This window comes from Poecile atricapillus, chromosome 11, assembly GCF_030490865.1.
Source record: "Poecile atricapillus isolate bPoeAtr1 chromosome 11, bPoeAtr1.hap1, whole genome shotgun sequence".
NCBI classification, from domain to species: Eukaryota; Metazoa; Chordata; class Aves; order Passeriformes; family Paridae; genus Poecile; species Poecile atricapillus.
Window position 1 is genome coordinate 9,360,043 of NC_081259.1, and position 13,051 is coordinate 9,373,093.

General features: G+C 39.2%; 1 protein-coding gene across 1 annotated transcript in view; it reads right to left on the reverse strand.

The window, feature by feature from the left end:
* Positions 1-13,051, reverse strand: part of ADAMTSL3 (ADAMTS like 3) — a 172,501-nt gene that overhangs the window by 59,482 nt on the left and 99,968 nt on the right. Inside the window, exon 8 of the mRNA XM_058846711.1 lies at positions 4,871-4,945. Coding sequence (XP_058702694.1) covers positions 4,871-4,945 — 75 coding nt within the window. The remainder of the gene's footprint in view (positions 1-4,870; positions 4,946-13,051) is intronic.

Consider the following 13,051-nt stretch of genomic DNA (forward strand, 5'->3'; position numbering starts at 1 on the left):
ATACTTCCATGCCACTCAAAAGCCAAGCAATCTGAGCAATCGGTCTCCAGAGAAGCCTGAACGGTGCCAAACCCACCTGACACTGCCCTCAGTACCTGTATCACTGAACCAAGATCATTAACTTGGCTCTGGGTATTTCCCATGTGAGGAAAAAGCAGGGCCAGGAGGTGGGCAGCTGCAGCACAGCCAGGGGGAGGGATGGCCCTTTCCCAGAACAGGTGGTGATGAAAACCCTTTCTGAATTGTTCTCAATCCCTTGGAAACAGATTAAACTAGCAGCCCACAGCCTCCAGAAGACAGATGAAGCATTTTAAGGTTAAATCACTTCCAGCAAACTGACTGAACTGTAAGTGGACAAAGCTAAAGGAAGATATTCATAACGAAGGTAGAATGTTGGGCTCTGTGTAATACAGCACAGAGGCACAGCAAGATGCATGACTTGAAATACACTGGTCTGGTTACAATCTACCAGAGCACTGCATGAGAAAAGCATGAATCTCAGATGAGCTCAGGCCAAGCTAAAAGGAATCTTTTGATGAGCTATAAATACCCTCTTTCTCCCACTACCTTGCCTTTTTTGGTACTTTAAACAAAGTTACCTAAGTCAGGCTAGACCATTTAGGCTAAAAGCATCTGGTTTTACCTGCACTGAAAACATGCTCTGAATGCTGCCATCCATCATTAACTGTTTTCTTCCTTCATATTTTTAAAACAAACATGCATTCTGGAGCACCCCAACAAAGAGAATAAAGAAATTATAGAATGAATTAAATTCCTTGAAAAGGTACCACCATTATCCCAAGCTTATAAGCATTAGGTTCCACTGTGCTCATAGGTATAACAAAGATCACATACATGGCTGGAAGGAAGTTTCAGGAAGGATTTGCTTCTAGGAAATGACTTTATGTTAATCACAGGGTATGAATCTAGTGGTGAATAAAATCTACTTTGTCAAAGAGAAAATATAAACCTCTGGGAATCAATGTGCTCCACTGCCCAACACATTTCCATTAGGAACAAATAGAAACTAATCCCAGAAAAAAACAAGTATTTAAATGATTACTACATATTTCTGTTTGTCACTTTCCTGATTGCATTACAAAATATCGCTTTACAATGGAAATCAGAATTCTTGGATTAAGCTTCTGCAAGCCTTGATCCCAAACTTACTGCTTGATCACAAACACTACTTAAAAGTGAGTAATAATACATGGTGCCTGTTATCGTCTTATTTTTTAAACAAGTGTAAAGTCAGATCTCAAGTACTTCCAACTCAAAATAAATTAAGATTGTGGGGAGTACAGGACCCCTTTGAAACTAGCATTTAAGATTACACGGCAAGGCATCCAGCTGGTGCAAAAAGATGATGAAAATGTTTATTTGGTGACCTCAGCTGCATTTCTGAACAGTCTTTTTGCTAATTTTCTTAATAAAAAATATTTTTGATGTTTTTCTAAGCAGAAACCAAGAATACTCTTCAGCAACTGAGGAGACAGTAGCTCCCTGAGAGTTGGCACACATTTACATTAGAGATACACTAGATGTGGATGAAAATCATGTGTTTATTTGCAAGGTCCAGCAATGGAGCCATGGCCTGTATCTCTGGAGGTCACACCTCTGAAGCTCAGAACAGCTGCTCAGATTTTTCCTGTGTCACACAGGGAGGTGAGGAGCTCCTCCACAGCACAAAGGATAACCTCTGATGCAATACATTCCTGCTCAGCAGTATCTAGTGCTTGTCATCATAGCTTCTAAAACAGAGCAACACCAAGCATTTGCTGCATTTAACATACATAACATAATGATACTTATTGGGGAGAAATTCCTCCCTCAAAAACTGTTCATTTATCGATTTCAGAGAAGTAACTGAGAACAAAGGTTTGATCAACTGGTTTCATGACAAGGTTAAGAAAATAATTCAACAAATATTTATTTGTTCTGCTGAGTCCTGTTATACTAAAGACCTGGGAAGTTTAACTTCAGGAGTAAGCTTCCCCATGCTAAATCAATTCCTTGAGACTCTGGTTGTGAAGGGTCACATGGACAGGGAATTCTCTTGAGTGCTCCCTTGTTTCTGTGCCCAACAGGACAATCAGCAGTGTCAGACCTGTAACTATCCATGTTTAGTTACTTCCTCTCCCTTGACAGAAATGGCAAATGCCTTGCCCAGCTGAGGACAGAAGCCCTATGGCTGAAGCCTCCCATTCCCTCGGTGGCAGGAAGGAGCAGGGCAGTGTGGCACAGGAAACCCACTGCAGGTACCTCCCTGTGTAGAGAGATGTATGGAAGAGCTCCCAGGGAAACAGCTCCTGCTCCCAGTGCAATAAAGAGCAAGTACAGTGCCGCCCAAAAGCTGTTTCTTTGCTGTGATTCATTTCTAGAATACACAATAGAAACAGAAAACATTCTTTTCAAATTGCAAGCAACAAGCAACACCGTGCTCCTCTGAGCATGTCAAAGACAGAGCAGTGCACAAACCACAGCTAAATGCTGTCACTTGATGCAAATCACTGTGAACAGAGAAAAAATTGACAAAAAGAAAAACCTTTCAGTTCCTTTCAGTAACGTTTAACCTCCCTAAGTTCATGAACTCAGTTATCTAGCATTAGCCACTTGTAAAAATATTAGCTTCTGGTTTTCCTGTTTCTTCTGCTGGAGGATTAATTTCAGGGAATTTTCAGTCTTTCTTTTGATTCTAATGCTCTTAAAACAACTACGAGAAAAGTCATAATACAGTCCAAATCAAAAACAAAATCAACATAATGAAACACATTTTATTCAGACCCATTTTTGTGCTGATTACTTGGTTATTTTCCACCAAATCTTTCACCAAACCCAAGTAGGCAGAAGTGTGGGGGGGCATATTTGTTAAAAACTCAAAGTAACATCTTGGCTCTCTGATGAATCTGTTGCCTGTCTTAAAGTGCCCAGAGACACAAAGGAAGTACTTATTCCAACCAGCTACAAAGAAACATGGTCCTTACTCAAACACTAACTGCTGGTTGCAAAACAATGCTCAGAGCATTTGTTTCAAATCTGTTATGTGCTACATCTCCAACCACATTTCCATTTTTGATTAGTCCAGCAGCTGTGCTTTCCTGGAACCAGACCAGATCATAAACCCAGGATGAAGCACCGCTGAACACAAGATAAAGGGAAAAGCGCCAGACACTCCATTGTGCTCTTCAAGGTTTTGCTATTGCTGCTGACTTTACTTGAAGGACAAATATATACTGGCAACAGGAGGCAGTATAAAATGTTAACAATAAATAGTCCCTGCTTCACCTGTTAAATTCAACTCCTTGCAAGCCAGGAAAAACATCTCTGGCAAATGGAACCTGTAATAATAGGGGATTGTTTTTAAAATTCTGGCTTTAATGATGCCAGCACACTGACACTGAAGTTGATGAAGCTACAGACAAAGGATCATTTGGAAGCTTCTGTAAAGTGACAAGCACCCATGAACACATACAGTGGGAAGGTGGAGAAGCACCCCTGGAGCATCAGCTCTGGGAGACCTGGCTAAGAAGCCAGAAGCGATTGTCACCTCTCTCCCCACCACAGCTCTCAGTTGTTTTTCACCTCTGCAATTTTAATTATAGGTAACAAATGTCTAAATCCTCGAAGATTTGCAAACAGATGTGCTGGTGGAAGTGGTTAAAGGAACATTTCACAATTCTCTTCCAGCTAGAGAGTGAACTAACAAAGGTAATGCCAAGCCACAGCTTCTTTACGGAACCACCCTGGGTAGGAAGCCAGGAGCGCTCTGTACTTAGTTACTGAGTTGCTGCTGCATTCCTCAGGAGCTTTCCAGAAATCCCCCAGGAGCCACTCAATCTAGTACTTTTTCCTCATACAAAGCTGAAACAACAACTTCCTTCTGCAGAACTACTTAAAGTCCAAGAATCCTGACCTGAACTGGTCAGGATCACTCCTTCACACATCCCCTGCAACAGTTTTAAAGGAATATTATTTATTTCAATATAAGTTCAGCTTTGTACATTTTTTATATAAGTATTATATCTAAAAGTTATTGTCACTCAGGAGTTGTTCTGAAGAGTGAGTTTTATTTCAGTTTTTTTTCTTTGAAAGGATGTGAGTATATTTTTTGAAAGCAAACAAACTGATGAGCAATTTTTAAATAAAATGTATTTTTTATTTCTGTTTACATATCTCAGAGCTGAAGTTCTTTTTATTTCTATGATCCAGACTACATCTGCCATTTCTACAAATAAAAAATTGTTCAAAGTTAAATGAATAGTTTACTTCATTGCTTGGTATGGCAGCACCACCTACCATTGAAATCATTCATTCCCTAGGCAAACTAGGCCTATAGATAAAGAAATCACCATAAATACTGCCATCAGCCTTATATGAAAATATTGGAAAACAATTGTCTTACAGAATAACAAACTGTTTCTCATTGGTGGTATGTAAGGACTAAAAGAATGACAAGGAAAAAGGACTTCGGTAGTTGTTCACCCTACTTTATTTGTATCTAGATCACTTGTCAAAGGCTTCAAAAGAAATCTGGTGCTGAGTTATGCAAGGATTGTTGATTCCACACATAATCCTCTGGAAGGATTTTTTTTTGCATGTTGTTTAAGAGTGTACTGTATTTGAGATGCTTTATATTGGTTTAAATGGAAGGAATAGAAACCACCACTAGGTATTCTATTTCGTTTTACCAAGAAAACTTTCCAGTGTTCTCTAGGATGGTATCCAGGCTGGACATTAAAGATGGGAAGAGGAATCAAGGTATGGAAATCATGATCTTATCCACATTTTCCAAAGTTTGGATGAGTTTGGATACAAGGTTCTGTTTTTATCTTCTGCCTATGTATAAATACATAAAACGGCTCAGTCATACCAAGGTGTGCTGGTCCTTTCAGGGTAATTCTCACACTGCGACTCCCATGTGGTACAGCAATCACAGTTTCTTCCCCTAGGAAAATTAAACAACTGTTTTAGAAGTTATCTTTCATCAGGGAATTTGTACATCACATAATTAGACTGAAAACCATCAAATGTGTCTAAGAAAATATTTCACAGCTTTCACAATTTTTCTATTAAAAATAACAGGATATTTTATTAAGTACAGTGTACTGAGTCTGTTTGCTACGTTATGCAACTATTAAGACCTACAAATGGACTTGTAAATCTTGCTTTCTCTTGGAAAATAATTTTCTCTTAACAATAACAACTGAAATGTCAGTAGTGTATTAGGAACATATTTACACTCCTTTGTCCTAGTTTTATTTTCTAATCACTGAATTGACATAAGGAATCTGCTAAGTAGTCCTTCCCCCTTACAAAAATCTGCAGCTGTTCAGTCTCATTTTGCCCACACCTCATTTCCTGCTGCAGGTCACAACTTCAATAAGTGGCAGGACTTACAGGAAATAAATCATCTACTTAACACTAACCCATAACCAATTACAGACCAGTTAAGAGAAAATATATAATAGCTATAAGGTATATGTTATAACGGTGTCTGCATCTAACTTACCATATAAGATCATTTCTTCCAGTAAGAGGCTCAATTTAAAATGAACTATAAACCAAACCAGCCCTCAACAGGACACGTCAATACAAAACAGCTTTTGGCTGCCTGAAAGGCCTCCTCACATATAAATGTGCAACACACTTACTTCAGTGCATTTTACAAAGGCAGAAAGTTATTACTTCTCATTTCAAATGTAGGAAATCTGTGATTTGCCCGAGCAAACTGAGTTACCAGTCAAACCAACAAGGTAGAGACCCTCACACCAACATAAGCAGCTCTCAGTAAAGGATATCCACAGGGATATCCAAAAGAGGAAGAGAGAAGCATCCAAGGAGCTGTCACCCACTTCCATCATGGTCCAGCCGTGTATCTTCTGCAAGGCAGGCCCTGCCACATGTGCCCTCTGCAGTGGCACCCCACATAAGATGCTCTGCTCAGTGATGGAACTGATGCACATTCAGTGCCTGGTGCAGAGGAAGTTCCATTTTGCAGATTCAAAAAGTAATGTGTGTTGACGGTCAGTGATACACTGGCTCCAGGATTACCCATAAAATATTTGGAGGAGGAATAGTTGAGTTTAGTTTTAACTAACAAATAGTTGAAAAATGTTTCTTTCCACTTTAAACAGGACCTCTTTATAGTAGATGCTAAATTATCAGCTTCTGGTTTACATCTCCTTAGCATAAGTATGATTTCCTGCCAAATGTTCAGAATACTTCAAGCAAATACTGCAATTATTTTTTCTGAAATAAACACCTTCTTATGTTACAGTTTTTATATCGTCAATTTCTAGGAAGGACATTTAAATATAACAACTTATTTTGGATGTAATAAAATATGAGCTTTATTAATTTCATTCTTGTGTATTCCACCAGAGTGAAAAATACTACAGTAAAACAATAATACAACTAAGGAGTCCTGGAAAAAACATTAACTACTGAATCACTTAATATCTTTTTGCATCTTGGTTTTTCATCAGAGGAATTGCTAAAGATAGCCAGGAGGTAGTGGGTGTGTATATCTTTAGAGGAAATAACTACTGAATTCACATGTGCTCGACAGTATTTGAGGGAAAGCAGGTTTGAGGGGCCCATCTGTCCTTGCTTGGTGGGGAATTGAATCCCATTCTGATAACAACCAACAATCAGGCACAGCACAAATCCTCAAATAAAACCAGACTATGACCAGTTCAGAATGCATGAACTGCTGCTCTGAAGGGGAACCGAGGGCAGCCCGTGCTCCACGGCCACAGCCCTGCTGTGCAGATGTGCACAGATGTGCAGGGCTGCTCCTCTGGAGAACAACCAGGGTCGTCCTGCTGTGCTTCCTGCGCCTCCCCACAGGCAGCTCCGCTCGCCCCGGCAGACCCTGCAGATCCCTTTCCAGGATGCCTCACATTCCTTTAGCAGTACTACAGACATTCCACCCTCACCGAAGCACTCTCTGATATGGTCCAAAAGTCTCATGGGGGTGCTAAATTTGGTGTTTCTCTGCAGCAGAGACAACATTACCAGAAAGTGTTTTATTTGCATTAGAGATGACTAAGCTCGCCACCACAGCAGCAGTCAACCTCTGCAGCCCACAGACCTGTCAAGAAGTCTGACAGCAGGAGATTTTTGTAACCTGGCTGAGATAATTATGACCTAGGGCAGTCTTTCCTTGAGATGAAGTAAACTATAGGGAAAAAAAAAATAATAAAAAAAGAGGATTTTGGACTTCTGAACAGAAATGAAGGTTTGGAAGAAATGGGACAAAATTGACCATGAAAGACTCCTCCTTCTCCTAGGTACATCCTCAAAACAATAGTTATGGTTGTCCAGGTCTGGCTCCAAAACTATATATTCCAAAGGTCTCCAGTTCACAGCTGAATGTAATTCATATTCTTAAAGAAACACAAGGCTCTGTAAACCCATTTAAAATGGTTTTGCTGTACATTTCCCATTAAATCAGTAGGGTCCACACTGCTAAAAGCAGTGAACTCTTATAAAAGCATAAGGGGAAATTGCTACCCTGAAATCCATACTGAGAATTTTTGATTACTTTCTTTTTCCCCCTTCCAGTATTTCTTTGAAAGTTAATTGCTGACCTTTGTCTAAAGCTGAAAACAAATTAGCTCAAAATCATCTGGAATGTGCAGAAACACTAGACTCTAACATCTGAGCTGAGATTAAGGCTCACCTGAGCCTTAAAAAACTGAGAAACAGGTGAGATATTGTCTCTCTATTCCAACACTCCTTTCAGCATAGGGATGCCCAGCAGCACGTGAATCATCTCCCTCCACTCTCACCCAGACACTCTCTCAACAAATGTGTGCACATTACACAGCACTTGCTGATTAAGCTCCCGGATTGCTTTTACTTTAGATGGCAAGGTTTGATCCTGTTTCTGTGGTGTTAATGTGGATTTAGATTTTGGATCTCAATGAGAGCAAGATCAGACTCCCTGCTATGGTAAGACTGGGAGCTAATCCCCAGGATCAAAATAAAGGAGCCACATTCCTAAACTCAATCCAATTCAGCAGGTTTTATTTATTTTTCCATGTGGGCCATGGTGGACCCATTTACTGTTTCACATATGGGCCAGTTGGGATTTTTCCCTCTCTCCTCTTATAGCAGGCCAGAGGGTTTATTTGAGGTCTATAAAAAAGTGTTTCTTTCAATGTATTTGCTCAGAACTTATTTGCTGGTTCCCTGGTTCTGATCGAAGACCTTTGTGCTCTCAAAGTACAAACAGTAATCCAGGAACTACAGCACACAGGAACTAAAAAATCTCAAAATATTTGGAATCTTATTGCAGTGGCTTCCTTCATCCACTCTTGCATCAGGCATGATTTCAGAAGGCACTGCTGCTGGGCTTTGTGCTGCCTAATGAAAGGAAAGCCAAATACATGCACTGGAGAAAACATGAAAGACATAGAGTGAACAGCCCCTCAAGAGAATGGATCTTAAGGAAATGCAGTGCAAAATAAGTAATGAAATAGCCAATGTTCTTACACAGAAATTTCTTCAAGACAAAAGGGGCCATGAAAGTTCAGAAGGAGGCTTCATGCTACCTGTAACAGCCCCAAGTAAACCAATCAAAGTAAAGGGATGTCTAGACTGAAACAGTTGGTGCTGAAGACCCAGCATCCACACTATAAAATTGCAGATGCCTTGTTGGGACTAATTCTAGTCTGATCCCATGGACTGGATATCCTGGAGCTGCTGGAGAACACCAGGTGATTTTCTGGAACCGATCTTCTGGTTTACCTTCATCCAAAAAATTCCAGTTTATGCTCTCCAAGACCATCATCTCTGTGATGTTAACTGCTGAACAGCATGTTTGGGCCATGATGAAATTTGCTTCAAAAAACATACTCCTTATCCATCCTGGAACACAAATGCACTGGCATTCTATCCCTCCCCACACACAGTTTTCCTGCCAAACCAGTTCCAATTCCCTCTTCTGGTTCTACACATAGTTGATTTTTCCCCCTTCCTCTCCAAGTGTTTTTGACTCAATCTCCCACCCAGATTCCTTATCTAATCTCAGTCTTCTCTTCCTCTTTTCCTTGACTCAGTGTGTCTGTCCAGCGAGTCCTACATCCTCCACCCACCTTCTCACATCTGCCTTTCCTTCACTGCATGAACTAATAGCAAATTGTTCTGTTCCGCTCATCTCATCTTTCCCTCTCCTCATGTGATCTCATCACTCCCTGTCATAAGTCTGAAGCTCAGGAGATTGGAGGGTTTCCACAAAATCCTTTCTGAATGCCTGAATGTGAGGTAGGAGGCATCATAGATGTCATCCCATGGCACCTGGTCCACACTGCAGTAAAGCAGAAAGCAAGAGCAACCTCAAGGAAAAAGTTTAATAGGTTATTTCTGGAAGAGCAACACATTAATGTATTCTAAGGAGGCTGCACACATGTGATCTGTTTGCAGTCAGAACTTGTAACAATCCAGAGAACGCTTAAAAGGATAAGTTTTCAGAAATTTCAGCTGTTAACATCCAAGAAGATTCCACAGAAACTAAAGAAAAGGTTGGGGGGTTTTTGTAAAGGTTGTAGTAAAATATGTGTTGATGTTCAAGACATTGCAAAAGACTTATCCATGACCAGAAGACCATTGCCTGCCAAATTTCAAATCCCTGATCTGTGATCAAGTCCAACAATGGGGGGATGTTAAAACATATTAAAGAAAAGGTTTCAAGAATGTTTTGACAGTGGGAAACAACATGTTTTTCTCCTCTGTATCCTTGGAATATGCTGAGCTGTTTTGGCTGAATTTTCTCCAAAACACATAGCACCTGGCATGAGAAGTTTCTGACACAACTGTCTAATTTTGGCAAATAATCCTTCATATAAAATGAAGTATCAGGAAACCTTGACAATTGGGGTTGCTAAGTTCATGTATATTGATTTCAAAGAGGGAAAAAAATGTGAGACAGGAAGTTGTTACAAAGCTGGCTGATGACACAGAAGAGGGAGCTGTGCCAAAGGTCTCTGTTTAGATAAATGACCAAAGAGAAGTTAGGTTTTTGGTTAAGCATGCTTGGGGATGATGACATACATCATGTGAGAAGAAGTGACCAATGGTGTATCACACAAGTGCCATAGGAAATAAAGCACACGGCAAAAGGAAATTCAAACACTTACAAAGCCATCTCCCGTGGAAGCTTTCATAAGAAGCTCTTTAACAAAACATTAAGAAAGGCAAAACTTGTAAGTATCTTGCAAGTAAATTGCAAAATCTTGTTGTGTGGGAATCAAATAAAACCAGATTGGGACAAGTCCGTGCCTTCAACTTCACCCTGCATTGAACCAACGTCTTTTCTTCTTTGCTGGTACCAGAACCAGAACACTTTCCTAGCATTTCTTGACAACAATGGTGCAGAAAGGACATATGAGGGCCCAATCCTACAAGATTTCCAAGTGCACCAGAGTTAATGGGAGTTCCATGCATTTAGTACTAGAAACTTCAGGCCCATGATATCTCATTTCCCAGTGGGATGGTACATTTTACAACCTATTACACTTTTTGTTTGAATATCGTTAGTCAAACCTTTAATCATTTTACCAGAATGTTAGAATCTGGCTTGCTGACAGAAGTTTAACTTACTTTGTCTTTCAAAGACAATTAAGTGTTAGTGGAAAAAATAAACTTTTGAAATAACTGTTCATTTCATATTTGCAAAACAGTAAGCTCCCTTTCACTGCTGTTTAACTTTCTGATCAAAGACATTAATTTAATGTAAAAACATATAAAAAAGATAATAAAACAAAATTAGTCCTTCATGAGAAATCATTTGCTATCAATGCCTAAATTTCTTTGTTTTAAAATATGGACTAAGATAACCAAGCACTTTTATTTTCCCTTAAGCCTCTTTTTCATACTAAAATCTTTGGCTCCTGCTTTCTTTCCAGTTCTTTAATTTGCTTCATTGAACAGTAAAATTTACATCCTGCTCACAGCCTTAAGCTCCTTCTTAAATACATGTCTGTCATGTGTTGGTATTTTCTCAACACTGGTTCTGAAAGCTTCCAAATGACTCTTTGGAAGATAATGTGCCTCCCTTCACTGATATTTTACCACAAAGAAAGGATGGCTTTATTTCCACATTTCATTCACACACATAGCATCATTATATGGAACTCACTGCATAGTGTTGAACAACTTGACTCAAAAAAATACTTTGGCACCATCGCAATAACCAAGAAAAACATCAAGTTCTGAATTTAGTAGCATGTGTACTGTTTTGCTTATGCCAGTGGTAATTCATTCATATCATCCAGCCTACTGCAGTGCAAGATAATCCCAAAACTTGGCAAAACTGACATCGTTCCTCAGAATAGTCTTTCTTGGTCTTTAACTGCAAAGACTCTTAAAGAGACATTGAATGATGATGGAGGAAACAATGAACCATGGGAATTCTTCATAAACTTCAAGGCAATGGGAGACCTTCCACCAAGTGATGTCAGCTGTAGTCAACTCTTACCTGAGCCAGAATACCACAAGTGAAATTAATATTTTCTGTCACAAAATGACAGTTTCAAAACCAGATCCCTTTTATTACTTTGTCTTTACTATACTAGCAGCAATTGAATGTGAAACTTTTTATTTCATTTATCATGAGCTATCTAATCAGAGTCACCAATCCAACAAGTTTATTTGGGCTGCCTTAGAACTAGCTATGGTGTCCCCAGGAATCATCCTTCTCCAGGAGAATCTCTGTTGCTGTAAAGCTGGAATAGACAATGCAATTCCATTCAATTCCAGTTGACCTTCACATCAGAAAGGGAAAGGATATTTTGTGCCTGTATATCTGTATCTATCTATATATAGACACCAAACAAATACAGCTTGGAGACACTACAAAAATATTTGCTTTACAAGTGCTTTCTCTATGCTGAACAGAAGCTCTGAGTATTTGATATTGAAAATAAATAAAAAGTGTCCCTCCATGAAAATTCTTTTTCAGCTCATTTCAAGCATTCAAGACATTTTTTCACCCTTTCATGATGAAAAATTTTATTAATTACTGAACTACACTCTTCCATCAATAAAAAGTCCTCTAGTCAAAGCAAGACAAAGGCTAACACTGATAGATCATCTAATATGTAAAAGAGGCTTTTTGACTTGTGGAAAAATTATTGTATGAGTTTTGCAGCCACACAACCAGTCACTTTTTAATTTAGATTGTCTTTGCTACATAAGTGTATTGAATTACAGAAATTATGCACCTGCACAATGGTACCAAACACCCTTGCAGGGCAGTACCACAGAGAGACACCACACTGCAAGGCAATAAGCACTGAGGTAACAAATAAACTACCCCAAGTTACATCCAAACTGAACCAAACTGCAAACAGTGGCATTAAAAACCCCATGGGAATAGTTATTTATATTGCAATAAGATTTTAGCATGATTCAATGTACAAAGTTCTTTCAAAATCAGGGCACAAGTGGAATCTTTGCAGGCTGAAATACAACAGTATTAAGATAGGCAGCTGTCAGAGGCAGGTGCTTCATCCATTAGAAAGAAAACCTGGTTGCATTTGAGCTTTGAGCACTGACTTGAAGAGCACCCTTCTATTGGTGACTTTGCAGGAAGGTAATTAACCTCAAAGACCTCATCTCCACATGACAAATGCTCATGACAAAATACACACTGTGAGTTCAGAAAAGAAAAAAATATGTGAGGCAACAATTCATATGATAAACACATGGGACATATGCTGTGAAATTCCAGGGAACATCATCTGTGAGGGTGGAGAGCACCAGTGTCAGAGGGGAATCTTTGTATGGAAAACTTTGCCTGCATATCAAAATAGCCAGACTCTTCAGACTCCAGTAAAGGGTCTAATTCTAATATTCTTCCTCCTTTATATTTTATATTTTCAATATTACTGGGACCTACAGAGTTATTCCCAGTAAGATGTTAATTATTTTGAGAAAGAATGGTGAAATTTGAGGCAAACACATAAAAAAGAGATGGAAGTATTAGTCCCTTTCACTTTGTCCTTTTTGTACTATACAAGTAGTAACTTGCCCCTGAAGTTCAACT